Below are 14,905 nucleotides of genomic sequence, written 5' to 3' on the forward strand. Positions count from 1 at the left end.
CCATGTGGTGGCCAGGGGAGGGGTTAAACAGGAGGAGGACTGGGGACACTGACATGGGGAGAGGCACCCAGTGAGGGCATCCTGTTGCCCAAAGCACTGTGGCCAAAGGGTATGGCAAGCTCATGTGGGCAGGCCACCATTCTAAACGAGGAGGCACGGCGTGTCAATGGGGGAGCCCCTGGGCAACAACTAGGCTTGGTGTCTCAGTGGGGTGGGGATGGGCTCCTGGAAGGAAAAGGCCATGGTGGCTGGAGCTTAGAGAATGGTGGGAGGTTGGGCATGGCATCTTCAGCATGTTAAGTATTTTGGGACTTTATCCTTAATACCTTGGAAGCCAGTGATCCCCAGGAGAGTAATAAGATCTGATTTGTATATTTCAAAGATCACTTGACTGCAGAGAAACTGAAGGCAATGAGCCCAACTAGGAGACTGCTGCAGTGGTGGGGGTGAGAGCCTAGAGTGATTTAGTCTATAGCAGTGGCAGAGGAGATGGAAAGAAATTCAGGTAGACAGGTGGAAAGGGACTTTCCAGCAAGAGAAGAGGACCTGCAAGGCCATGGAGGTGGGGGAGTGGCCCGATCTTGGAATATGCAATTTCTGTACATGGTCATTGCAATTTTATACCAACACATAAAATTTGATAATCCTTTTTCAATTGATGTTGTATAACTACTTCCCATCAATATATCACTAGTCTTCATGTCATTGTTTTTAAAATTGACTACCTTAATAGCTCTATTATTTTCCAGAATTTGGGTAATTAATTGATCCCTCTTTGGAGCTATCTGTGTCAAAAACTATTGTAAATTACATAGTTCCCTCAATCTCACCTGCCTCCCCCCGCCACTATATTTTGTTTTGTTTTGTTAAGATTTTTTGACGTGGACCATTTTTAAAGTCTTTATTGAATCTGTTACAATATTGCTTCTGTTTTATCTTTTGTTTTTTTTGGCACGAGGCATGTGGGATCTTAGCTCCTGGACCAGGGATCAAACCTGTACCCCCTGCGCTGGAAGGTGAAGGCTTAACCGCTGGACCGCCAGGGAAGTTCCCAGGGTTATTTGTTTAGGGATGGATTCCTAGGGGTCAGATTACTGGGAATCTAGGAATTCTTTGTAAAGGTCTTGGGTTTTTTTTTTCTGTTTGTTTTGTTTTGTTTTTTTTGGGCCATGCCATTGCGGCATGTGGGATCTTCCCTGACCAGGGGTTGAACCCATGCCCCCTGCATTGGAGGCTGTAAAGGTCTTGTTATATTGCCAAATTGCTTTCCAAAAGGGTTGTTCTAAATTATAATCTCACCAGCAAGGTAGGAGAGGACTACTTTCACGCTACCCTTGCTAGACTTGGGTATGATAATATTTTAAAAATTGATATTTGATAAGGTAAAAATAACACTTTAAGTTAATACTTTAATTTTAATTAGGCTTTTCCCCCATTAATAGTGAGCTTAAGGATTTTATTTCATGTTCATTTTCTAGATGTATTTCCTCATTTGTTACTCAGTTCCTTTGCCCATTTATTACTGAGGGGAGGAGGTTTTTTTGGTTTATCAGTATTTATATTTTAAATATAACCATTTGCCATATTTAAAAAACTTTTCCATTAAAAAAATTGACTTACAAACGTAAAATTTTTGTATAGCTATATCTTGACTTTTTATGATTTTTATTGCTTCTAAGCTTATATACTCTTTTCAGATGTTAGATTCTCTATCATTTTCTTCCACTCTAGTTATTACTTGGTTTTATATTTAACTCTGTATTCCACTCTGCCTTTAATTTGAGAGAGTATGAAGGGAGATAACTAAATTGCTTATTTTCAAATTGCTAACCAGTTATCCCAACACACTGAATTCCTTCCCACTGTCAAGGTATGATGTCTTCCACATCACATATTAAAATCACTTACACTTAAATTATCCATTATATTTCAATAAGTCTCCCTTTAATGACAATGTGACCTATCAGAGTAGGTTTTCATAGTTGGTAGAGCTAGGTCTCACTTATTATTCTTCTGTTTCAGAATTTTTTTTGGTATTCCTCCTCAACATTTGAAATATTTTGTCAAGTTTCAGTGCATATTTATTGCCTTTGGATTCTTTTAAATGAAAAAAAAACTCTGGCTACAAGAGTAATACATTTTATTTTAGAAAATTTAAAATAAGAAAAAAATATAATTCCACCACCACTTTTAAAATCACTTATGTAGTACTCAGTTATACACCATGCACTGCTCTGAGTACTTACAAATATTAACTCTTTTTGTGCTATACCAACTGTCTTAGGTAAGTAGAATTTTTTTTTTCAAGTAGAAATAAACTAGTCTTATAGTAAAGGAAACTGATGTTATGCCTGTTTTACAAATGATGACACTTGCCCAAGGTGCACAGGTGGTGGAGAGAGCCAGGGTTTTGATCAGAGCAGTGTGGTTCCACCGGCCTGTGGTGAACACTATGATGCTGCCATTCCATCAGACACAATTATTATTCATATTTTGGTGTATATACTTCCAATCTTTTACCAAGTGGAGTGTCCCTCTACATACATATGCATGTGGATCAATGCATTTAACCAGTTTCTCATTTTGGAATAATTAGTTTGCTTCCCACTTTCCCCTGTAATAAGACTGCTGAGATGTATGTTCTTGAGGCTAAATCTTTTCACACACCCGCATCGTTTTATTATAAATTCTAAAACTGGAAATGCTGGGTCTAATGTTCAATATATTTTAAAGGCTTGATAAATATTGTCAACTGTCCTTTGGGTAGGTGATTCCAATTTGCAGCTCTATCTGTGATATAAGGACGTGCTCCACCTCACCCGCACTAAGTCATTAAAAGAAAATACAAAAACTTTACTAATTTGGGGTCGCCGGTACCTTTTAAAAGGAATTGCATTAAAGATCCCTTAATTCCACCATTCGCTATCTACCGTGGAGAGAGAGCCCTTTTGCACGAGGAGGCACATATATAATTCACTACAGCATTGTATGTAATACTAAAAAATAAAAATGAACCTAACTTTCCCCAACCGGGGAATGGCTAAATTAGCCTGCATCTCCACACCGCGCAACGTTCTGCAGTGTTAAGGGGAAGGTAAGACTGCATGTGTTAAGGCAGACGACGATAAAGGGTGACTCCCGCTGCGCTTCACCTGGGAGCGCGGCTGCTGTTGGGGTTTCCGCTTCTTGATCCGCTTTTCCGGTGTGCTCGGCTTTGCCCCAGGCCCGGGATTCCGCGGCCCTAGCCTCGGTGTCCGCACCAGCCTTACCCCCGCAACCCGCCGCCCGTCCTGGAGCCTTCTCCAAGGCGTGCCGGGAAACCGGACTCTTGGTGGTCGGGCCCTTGGGCGCCGGGACATGTTTCCGGGAGCTACTCTCAGCAGCGCACCAACAGGAAGCGTCCGTGTTGTGGCGGAAGGAGGTGCTCTCTGGAAGCAGCCGGTGGTGAAAGGAGCGTGGCGGGCAAAGATGATTCAGGCGATTCTGGTTTTCAATAACCACGGGAAGCCGCGGCTAGTCCGCTTCTACCAGCGTTTCGTGAGTGCGGCCGAGCTTCGTCACATCCTCTCGGGGCACCTGCGCCCCCTTCTCTCTCTTTGTCCCGTACGGCGCACGCGGGCATCGCCCGCTGACCTCCTAGGCCTCCTGCACCGTATACGTGATCTTCCCCAGACCGGGGCCAGTGTCAGGCCTTGTGTCCCACGCCCCGCTACCCCCGCTCTTTCCCACCCCTTCCTGGACCCCGGCATTTTGGTGCCATTTTTGTGACGCTTCTCGCAGAGTCTCAGGGCTCTATAAATGTGTGTGTGTGTGTGTGTGTGTGTGTGTGTGTGTGTGTGTGTGTAGGGGTTGTGCCTCATGGACAACTTGAATGATTGAAATCAAATGAATCTCAAATTAATTAAACTGTTAAACGCAGTTTCACGAGGAGGAAGAAATATGCAGCTTTTAAATTATTTTGCTTTAGCTAACGGATTTGGAAAAGTGCTTTCTTGGAATTATTTTGCTTCAGTGTAGGCTGGGAGCGCCCAGGAACTAGATACCTTTCACTACGTAGAGTTGAAGAAAAAGTCAGTTTGAAAGTGGGAAATGTTGAGAAATTATACGTGATAATGTGAATTTGAATTTTCCAAAGGCGTTACTCTGGAAAAAAGAAACATCATTATTTGCCTCCTGCCACCCGACGTTTTATTTCTTCGTGGCTAGGTTTCAAAATGTTAAGTACGTAATTGTGAAACCGTAGAGTGGAAAGTGTCAGAAAACTTATGTTCAGGCCTCAGCAACACCTTATTTTACCCTTGTGTCAAGTTAACAAAAATCTCTTTCAGACTTCATTTCCTCTTTTGTCAAGTAGAAATGAAAAAAAAATTTTTTTTACCTTTTTCGTAGAATTTTTTAGCTAGGTTACATTTTATTATATCGATTTTATATTAACATTCAATAACACTATTCAACTTGTATTTGCATTTGTGTGTGTGTGAATTTTTCTCTCAGGTTTTTTAAAGTGTTATTGAGATACGTTACATACCATACAGTTCACCTTTTAAAAATATACAGTAGAATGGTTTTTAGTACTTTACAGAGGTATGCAACCATCACCACAATTTTAGAACATTTTCATTATCCCAAAAAGGAACCCCTTACCCATATAGCAATCATCTGTGTTTCCCTCTCAACTCCCCCAGCCCTAGGCAACCACTAATCTACTTTCTATCTCTCTAAATTTGCCTATTCTGGACATTTCATATAAAATGGAATCATACAATATGTGGTCTTTTATGACTGGCTTCTATTACTTAGTATAATGTTTTCAAGGTTCATCTATGTTGGAGTGTGTATCTGTTCTTTATTTCTTTTTATTGCCAAACTATATTCCATTGTGTGGATGCGCCACATTTTGATTGTCCATTCATCAGTTGATATTTCCACCTGTGGCTCTTGTGAATAATGCTGCTGTGAACACTGATGTACAGGCTTTTGTGTGAGCACGTATTTTCATTTCTCTTGGGTATATATCTAGGAGTAGAATTGCTGAGTCACGTAGTAACTTTATGGTGATCATTCGGAGGAACTGCCAAACTGCTTTCCAAAGTGGCTGCACCATTTTACATTCCTATCAACAATATATAAGAATTCCAATTTTTCCACCTCCCTATCAACATTTTCTATTATCTCTTTGATTAAAGACATTTTAGTAGGTGTAAAGTGGATTCTTGCGGTTTCAAAAATTTTTCTAATGACTAATAATGTTGAGCATCTTTTCATGTCTTTATCGACCATTAGTTTATCTTCTTTGGAGAGCATAGGATTTTTATAAGACCTAAATTAACTCCTAAGTGAAGGTTACCTTGAAAACTGCAGAGTACTAAAAGATATGAGGGATTATTAAAATGATTGAGAGATGTAAGCAATTGGTAGTTTGCTATTTTGTTGAATTAGAAATTAGGTAACCTCACCATTTCATAGTGCTTACCCACTGACTATCACCACTTCCCTGTAGAATCAGATAAAAGGCTTTGCAAGATGTTTTGGTCAGTTTAAAAAAGTGCTGATGCTTAGCATGTTTTGTATTTCTGGGTACACAGAGTTAATCCTTTACAGCATCCTGGCATCTGTGAGCTTTCTGAATTCTTTAAATGGAAACCAGAAAATAGTGATTGATTTACTCAACCTTACAGTGACCAGTTATTAGCAAGTTTTCATTTATCCATTTGGTAAATGAGAGAGCCACTGTATACCAGTGTAAGTCAAGGTTATGAAAAGTAATTTCTCCACAATGACATTTTCCCTGTTTTTTCCTGTTTCGTTTAAATAACTAACCATTTCAAGTCTAAATTCAATGCTGTAGAAAGAAAGGGGTTAATGTTACTTGAATCTATGTTCTGACTCTTCAAGGGAAGTCCAATCTGAAGGTTTTCTTAAGCTTTGCTACTCAAAATGATGTCCTCAGACCAGCAGCATTGTTATCACCTGGAAACTTGTTAGAAATGCAGTCTCAGGACTTAGCCCAGACCTACTAAATTAAAATCTGCATTTTAACAACATTCCCGGGTGATTCATTATACATTGAGATTTTTTTTGGCCCTGCCACGTGGCTTGCAGAATCTTAGTTCCCCAACCAGGGATTGAAACTGTACCTTTGGCAGTGAAAGTGCAGAGTCCTAACCACTGGACTGCCAGGGAAATCCCATTATACATTGGGCACTGGTCTAGAGCTTTTAATTACTTTTGTCTTTTTTTTTTTTTTTTTTGGCCATGCAGCATGTAGGATCTTAGTTCCCCGATTAGGGATGGAATCTGAATCCTCTGCATTGAAAGCGCAAAGTCTTAACCACTGGACCTCCAGGGAATCCCTACTTCTGCCTTAATGATTGATTTCTCCCTCCCACTATCCTTTTTTAAAAACCATACTTACTATGAACTTTATATGTATAAATAGAAATCAAATGTGAGTTATCAAGAGATTCCATCACAGTTGAGCTTTCTGGAGTGTAGTAAGTGAAAAAAGGTGTTTATACCTCTGCAATTGTTCAAGATTCTAATCTAAATAGAACATTTTCTGTCTTTCTCTGTAGTACTTTGTTGGTAACACAGCATCTTATATGTAATGTCTGTATTACCAGTACAGAAGATGGCAAATGCAGGTTTTTAAAGCACGTACACGATTACATCTTGACTTCCTTAAAGTGTTAGACCTATTAACGTTTGTTATTTGCCCTGGCATAGATGTTTTCTAGAGTAAGACAAAATATTTCAGAACCAGGCCTTCTAGTTATTCTTTGACCTTGTATGAGAGTTTGTCAGTTCTCCTTTTCTTGGTTATTCACAGTAAAGAAATATCAGCTTACCTATCAGGACGGTAATGGTTAGGGACTAGATATCTAGGTAAATATACCCTATTTTAATTCCTGTAACAGAGCCTTGTCGTCAGTTTTTCCATAGATTCCCCTTTTACTTTTTCTCTACTCATCATTTCTATCTTTTCTGTAAACTGGTACCAAATGTTCAAATCATTCCTAGTTTGGAAGCCCTTGCCTTCCTGTCCATCCTCACTGATGGGATGTAGTTTTTCAGACTTTCCCACTGATTCACTTTATTTCTTTTATTCCATAGCCAGAAGAAATTCAACAGCAGATTATTCGAGAGACCTTCCATCTAGTTCTCAAGCGGGATGACAACATCTGTAACTTCTTGGAGGGTGGAAGGTAAATGATCAGTTTTCTCCCCATACATCCACTTTTTTTTTTTTTTCTTTTGTGTTATGCGGGCCTCTCACTGTTGTGGCCTCTCCCGTTGCGGAGCACAGGCTCCGGACGCGCAGGCTCAGTGACCATGGTTCACGGGCCCAGCCGCTCCGCCGCATGTGGGATCTTCCCGGACTGGGGCAAGAACCCGTGTCCCCTGCATCGGCAGGTGGACTCTCAACCACTGTGCTACCAGGGAAGCCCCCCATACATCCACTTTTGGGTGGCCCTCATCATTATTGCTTCTTCAGGCAGTACTCAAGTGTCAGGTGAGTACCTGATGCAACTTGAGCTGAGCTGAGCTAAATCTGCTCAGGGAGAGACCCAGTTCTGTTTTGGAAGCTGCTAAATGGTTGTGCTTCAGATATTTACAAGTTTGGTGCCTGGGAGGGTGGGCAGAAGAAAAGGGGAGGTAAAGGTGCTTTAGGCACCTCTGCCAAATTTGGTTGCCGTTCACCTGGTAGAAATGGCCTGTTGTTTGGCCTGTCCTCCCCCTTTCTGTTGGGCCCCTTCTCCTCCCTTGGCACAGAGCTTGTCTTTGATATATTCAGTTAAGATATAGGCATTTAAATGTTCCCCATCTTCCACAGTTTGATTGGTGGCTCTGACTACAAACTGATTTATCGGCATTATGCTACCCTCTATTTTGTATTTTGTGTGGATTCATCAGAGAGTGAACTTGGGATCTTGGACCTCATCCAGGTATGTGTAGCAGGTAATGATGGCAGCCACTGCAGAGAGTTTGCATGGGATTTTTGAGTAAAACCATCTGTAGATCCTTTTGTCAGTCTCTTTTTTGATACTTGGTGAAAGTTACTAGATGTCCACCAGATGGTGCTATGAGAAAGCTCCTTAGCAACCTTTAAAAATTCTTAGAGATTCTTCTCCAGCCCTCTCACTCCCTTAGTTTTCTTATACGAGGCAGAGTCCTAACCAGTTCTTATACCAGTTCCAATGTGTGTACTCACCCCCACCCCAAGCAATTAACTCAGTTCTCCATGGACAGTAACCAGGTGTCCCATAAATTTGCTCAATTCTGACACTGTCTATCTGGAGATCGATACCAGTCTCAAGTCCAGGTTGTCTGTCACCTGTGCTTCTGACTGACAGCATATAGCTTGAAGATTTCCATGATTTCCTCCTCAGGTTCAGTTTATTTGCTAGAGTGGCTCGCAGAACTTTCTAGAGAAACATTTTACTTACTAGTTTACCAGCTTAATTTAAAAGGGTATAACTTAGGAACAGCCAGATGGAAGATGGGGAAAGGGCGTGGAGCTTCTATGCCCTCTTCAGGCGCGCAACTCTTCTCGAATATCCACATGTTTACTAGCTTGGAAACTCTCCGAACCCTGTCCCTTTTGGGTTTTAAGGAGGCCTCTTTACATAGGCATGATTGATTAAATCATTGGCCATTGGTGACTGATTGAGTTTGCAGCCCCTCTCCCCTCCCCAGAGGTCTGGAAGTAGGACTGAAAGTTCCCACAATCACATGGTTTGTTCCCCTGGCAACCAGTCCCCATTCTTGGGTGCTTTCCAAAAGTCACCTTATTAACAGAACAAAAGGTACCTTTATCACTTAGGAAGTTCCAAGGTTTTTAGGAGCCCTGTGCCAGATACAAGGATGAATACCAAATATTTCTCATTATAAGTTACAGTGTCACATCATGTTTTAAGATTTTTTTCAGGTATCAAACTAAATGACATTTAAAAATGCATACTTTGTATTTTCACTTGTAACTCTAGCCTAAAGCAAAGAAGCTTAATGTTTTATCTAGTCTGACCAATCTTGACATAGGTAAACATGTTTTTTTAGGCTTTTTGAAAATTAGAAATGGCTTACAGATTTCTTTTCATTACTTTCATGGAAACTGAGATATGTAAGGACCCTGTACCGGGAACTATTAATTTAGTACAATTCCATCATTTTGTACATGATATTCTAGATAGGCTTTAAGTGACTTGAACAAGTTACTTAAGTTGAAAGCACTCAGAAGGAGCATGCATTAAAACCTAATAACAATTATAGAAAACTCTAGCTATAGATTATAAAATTTACATGCTTATAACTATATTTTATTTTGTTAAGATAAAATTAAAGAAGCTAAATTTAATATACCTTGGGACAAATAAATGGAAATTTTAAATGTGTATTTTTATTTCAGATATACTACACTCTTCCAAAAAGTTATATACTTGGACATAGCAATTTTTAAATTTTATTTTATTATTTTCTTTTAAATTTTATTTATTTATTTTTATACAGCAGGTTCTTTTTTTAAATTTTTTATTATTTTAATTTTTTTTTTTGCGGTACGCGGGCCTCTCACTGCGGTGGCCTCTCCCGTTGCGGAGCACAGGCTCCGGACGCGCAGGCTCAGCGGCCATGGCTCACGGGCCCAGCCACTTCGCGGCATGTGGGATCTTCCCAGACCGGGGCACGAACCCGTGTCCCCTGCATCAGCAGGCAGACTCTCAACCACTGCACCACCAGGGAAGCCCTACAGCAGGTTCTTATTAGTTAGCTATTTTGTACACATTAGTGTATGCATGTCAATCCCAATCTCCCAATTCATCCCACCCTCTTTCCCTCCTTAGTGTCCATACGTTTGTTCTTTACATCTGTGTCTCTGTTTCTGCCTTGCAAACCAGTTCATTTGTACCATTTTTCTAGATTCCACATATATGCGTTAATATACGATATTTGTTTTTCTCTTTCTGACTTACTTCACTCTGTATGACAGTCTCTAGGTCCATCCACATCTCTACAAGTGACCGAACTTTGTTCCTTTTTATGGCTGAGTAACATTCCATTGTATATATGTACCACATCTTCTTTATCCATTTGTCTGTCGATGGGCATTTAGGTTGCTTCCATGACCTGGCTGTTGAAAATAGTGCTGCAGTGAACATTGGGGTGCATGTGTCTTTTTGAATTATGGTTTTCTCTGAGTACATACCCAGCAGTGGGATTGCTGGCTCATATGGTAATTCTGTTTTTAGTTTTTTAAGGAGCCTCCATTCTGTTCTCCATAGTGGCTATATCAGTTTACATTCCCACCAGCAGTGCAAGAGGGTTCCCTTTTCTCCACACCCTCTCCAGCATTTTTTTGTAGATTTTCTTTCTTTCTTTTTTTATAAATTAATTAATTAATTTTTGGCTGTGTTGGGTCTTCGTTGCTGTGCATGGACTTTCTCTAGTTGCAGCGAGCGGGGTCTTGGTTGCGGTGCGCAGGCTCCTCACAGCAGTGGCTTCTCTTGTTGTGGAGCATGTGCTCTAGGTGCAAGGGCTTCAGTAGTTGTGGCATGCAGGCTCCGTAGTTGTGGCTCACAGGCTCCAGAGCACATGCTCAGCAGTTGTGGCTCATGGACCTAGTTGCTCTGTGGCATGTGGGATCTTCCCGGACCAGGGCTTGAACCCGTGTCCCCTGCATTGGCAGGAGGACTCTAAACCACTGCACCACCAGGGCAGTCTCATTGTTTGTAGATTTTCTGATGATGTCCATTCTAACCAGTGTGAGGTGATACCTCATTGTAGTTTTGATTTGCATTTCTCTAATCATTAGTGATGCTGAGCAGCTTTTCATGTGCCTCTTGGCTCTCTGTATGTCTTCTTTGGAGAAACGTCTATTTAGGTCTTCGACCCATTTTCTGGTTGGGTTGTTTGTTTTTTTAATGTTGAGCTGCATGAGCTGTTTATATATTTTGGAGATTAATCCTTTGTCCATTGATTCATTTGCAAATGTTTTCTCCCATTCTGAGGGTTGTCCTTTCGTCTTGTTTATAGTTTCCTTTGCTGTGCAAAAGCTTTTAAGTTTCATTAGGTCCCATTTATTTATTTTTGTTTTTAATACCATTACTCTAGGAGGTGGGTCAAAAAAAGATCTTGCTGTGATTTATGTCAAAGAGTGTTCTCCCTATGTTTTCCTCTAAGAGTTTTGTAGTGTTCAGTCTTACATTTAGTTCTTTAAGCCGTTTTGAGTTTATTTATTTTTTGCTGTATGCGGGCCTCTCACTGTTGTGGCCTCTCTCATTGCGGAGCACAGGCTCCGGACACGCAGGCTCAGCAGCCATGGCTCACGGGCCCAGCTGCTCCGTGGCATGTGGGATCTTCCCGGACCAGGGCACGAACCCGTGTCCCCTGCATCGGCAGGCGGACTGTCAACCACTGCACCACCAGGGAAGCCCCTTTGAGTTTATTTTTGTGTATGGTGTTGGGGAGTGTTCTAATTTCATTCTTTTTCATGTAGCTGCCCAATTTTCCCAGGACCATTTATTGAAGAGACTGTCTTTTCTCCATTGTATACCCTTGCCTCCTTTGTCATAGATTAGTTGACCACAGGTGCGTGGGTTTATCTCTGGGCTTTCTGTCCTGGTCCATTGATCTATATTTCTGTTTTTGTGCCAGTACCATATTGTCTTTATTACTGTAGCTTTGTAATATAGTCTGTAGTCAGGGAGTCTTATTCCTTCAGCTCTTTTTTTTTTCCCTCAAGATTGATTTGGCTATTCGGGGTCTTTTGTGTCTCCATACAGATTTTAAGATTTTTTTGTTCTGGTTCTGCAAAAAATGCCATAGGTAGTTTGGTAGGGATTTCATTGAATCTGTAGATTGCCTTGTGTAGTATACTCATTTTCAGAGTATTGATTCTTCCAATCCAATAACGTGGTATATCTCTCCATCTGTTTGTGTCATCTTTGATTTCTTTCATCAGTGTCTTACAGTTTTCTGAGTAGTTATTTTACCTCCTTAGGTAGGTTTATTCCTAGGTATTTTATTCTTTTTGCTGCAATGGTGAATGGGATTGTTTCCTTAATTTCTTTCTGATCTTTCAGTGTTAGTGTATAGGAATGCAAGAGATTTCTGTGCATTTATTTTGTATCCTGCAACTTTACCAAATTCATTGATTAGCTCTAGTAGTTTTCTGGTGGCATCTTTAGGATTCTGTATGTAATAGTATCATGTATTCTGCAAACAGTGACAGTTTTACTTCTTCTTTTCCAATTTGTATTCCTTTTATTTCTTTTTCTTCTCTGATTGCCATGGCTAGGACTTTGAAGACTATGTTGAATAATAGTGGCGAGAGTGGACATCCTTGTCTTATTCCTGATCTTAGAGAAAATGCTTTCAGTTTTTCACCATTGAGAATGATGTTTGCTGTAGGTTTGTCGTATATGGCCTTTATTATGTTGAGGTAGGTTCCCTCTGTGCTCACTTTCTGGAGAGTTTTTATCATAAATGGGTGTTGAAGTTTGTCAAAGCTTTTTCTGCATCTGTTGAGATGATCATATGGTTTTTATTCTTCAATTTGTTAATATGGTGTATCACATTGATTGATTTGTGTACTTTGAAGAATCCTTGCATCCCTGGGATAAATCCCACTTGATCATGGTGTATGATCCTTTTAATGTGTTGTTGGATTCTGTTTGCTAGTATTTTGCCGAGGATTTTTGCATCTATATTCATCAGTGATATTGGCCTGTAATTTTCTTTCTTTGTGACATCTTTGTCTGGTTTTTGTATCAGGGTGATGGTGGCCTTGTAGAATAAGTTTGGGAGTGTTCCTTCCTCTGCAATTTTTTGGAAGAGTTTGAGAAGGATGGGTGTTAGCTCTTCTCTAAATGTTTGATAGAATTCACCTGTTAGGCCATCTGGTCCTGGACTTTTGTTTTCTTTGATTTCTTCAGTGATCTCTTGGTTATTTAGTAACGTATTGTTTAGCCTTCACGTGTTTGTGTTTTTTACATTTTTTTCCCTGTAATTTATTTCTAATCTCATAGCATTGTGGTCAGAAAAGATGCTTGATATGATTTCAGTTTTCTTAAATTTACCGAGCCTTGATTTGTGACCCAAGCTGTTATCTATCCTGGAGAATGTTCTGTGTGCACTTGAGAAGAAAGTGTAATCTGCTGTTTTCGGATGGAATGTCCTATAAATATCAATTAAATCTGTCTGGTCTATTGTATCATTTAAAGCTTGTGTTTCCTTATTAATTTTCTGTCTGGATGATCTGTCCATTGGTGTAAGTGAGGTGTTAACATCCCCCACTATTATTGTGTTACTGTTGATTTCCTTTTATATAGCTGTTAGCATTTGCCTTATGTATTGTGGTGCTCCTTTGTTGGGTGCATATATATTTATAATTGTTATATCTTCTTGGATTGATCCCTTGATCATTATGTAGTGTCCTTCCTTGTCTCTTGTAGCATTCTTTATTTTAAAGTCTATTTTATCTGATATGAGCATTGTTACTCCAGCTTTCTTTGGATTTCCATTTGCACAGGAAATCTTTTTCTATCCCCTCACTTTCAGTCTGTATGTGTCCCTAGGTCTGAAGTGGGTCTCTTGTAGACAACATATATATGGGTCTTGTTTTTGTATCCACTCAGTGAGCCTGTGTCTTTTGGTTCGAGTATTTAATCCATTCACATTTAAGGTAGTTATTGATATGTATTTTCCTATTACCATTTTCTTAATTGTTTTGGGTTTGTTTTTGTAGGTCCTTTTCTTCTCCTGTGTTTCCCTCGAGAAGGTCCTTCAGCATTTGTTGTAGAGCTGGTTTGGTGGTTCTGAATTCTCTTAGGTTTTGCTTGTCTTTAAAGCTTTTGATTTCTCCATCAAATCTGAATGAGATCCTTGCCGGGTAGAGTAATCTTGGTTGTAGGTTCTTCCCTTTCATCACTTTAAATATATCGTGCTACTCCCTTCTGGCTTGTAGAGTTTCTTCTGAGAAATCAGCTGTTAACCTTATGGGAGTTCCCTTGTATATTATTTGTTGTTTTTCCCTTGTTGCTTTTAATAATTCTTCTTTGTCTTTAACTTTTGTCAGTTTGATTACTATGTGTCTTGGCGTGTTTCTCCTTGGGTTTATCCTGCCTGGGACTCTCTGTGCTTCCTGGAGTTGGGTAGCTATTTCCTTTCTCATGTTAGGGAAGTTTTAGGGAAGTTTTCAAATGTAATCTCTTTAAATATTTTCTTGGGTCCTGTCTCTCTTCTCCTTCTGGGATGCCTATAATGTGAATGTTGGTGCATTTAATGTTGTCCCAGAGGTCTCTTAGGCTGTCTTCATTTCCTTTCTTTTTTTTTTTTCTTTATTCTGTTCCATAGCAGTGAATTCCACCATTCTGTCTTCCAGGTCACTTATCCATTTTTCTGTCACAGTTATTCTGCTATTGATTCCTTCTAGTGTATTTTTCATTTCAGTTATTGTATTGTTCATCTCTGTTTGTTCTTTAATTCTTCTAGGTGTTTATTCTTTAATTCTTCTAGGTCTTTGTTAAATATTTCTTGCTTTTTCTTGATCTTTGCCTCCATTCTTTTTCTGAGGTCCTGGATCATCTTCACTGTCATTATTCTGAATTCTTTTTCTGGAAGGTTGCCTATCTCCACTTCATTTATTGTTTTTCTGGGGTTTTATCTTATTCTTTCATCTGATACATAGTCCTCTGTTTTTTCATTTTGTCTATCTTTCTCTGCATGTGGTTTTCGTCCCACATGCTGCAGGATTGTAGTTCTTGCTTCTGCTGTCTCCCCTCTCTTACGTTTTATTTATTTATTTACACCCATTCACGTTCAGAAAATGACTTAAAATGGTTAGTTTTAAATTTTCATATAGTATATTCACTTATCATATATAAAAATATAAATAAATACTAGAAACATC

At 39.7% G+C, this 14,905-nt stretch overlaps 1 protein-coding gene across 3 annotated transcripts in view; it reads left to right on the top strand.

Moving 5' to 3' along the window:
* The first annotated feature begins 3,336 nt into the window (after positions 1 to 3,336).
* The window catches only part of AP3S2 (adaptor related protein complex 3 subunit sigma 2), a 61,896-nt gene continuing 50,327 nt past the window's right edge, over positions 3,337 to 14,905 (top strand). The window contains exons 1-3 of one of the 3 annotated variants that reach the window (XM_032622205.1): positions 3,337 to 3,537; positions 7,114 to 7,205; positions 7,835 to 7,946. In XM_032622205.1, coding sequence (XP_032478096.1) covers positions 3,358 to 3,537; positions 7,114 to 7,205; positions 7,835 to 7,946 — 384 coding nt within the window. In that variant the 5' untranslated portion in view covers positions 3,337 to 3,357. The remainder of the gene's footprint in view (positions 3,538 to 7,113; positions 7,206 to 7,834; positions 7,947 to 14,905) is intronic. The other 2 variants (XM_032622204.1, XM_032622203.1) reach the window with 2 other exon arrangements.

This window comes from Phocoena sinus, chromosome 2, assembly GCF_008692025.1.
Source record: "Phocoena sinus isolate mPhoSin1 chromosome 2, mPhoSin1.pri, whole genome shotgun sequence".
Lineage (NCBI taxonomy): Eukaryota > Metazoa > Chordata > Mammalia > Artiodactyla > Phocoenidae > Phocoena > Phocoena sinus.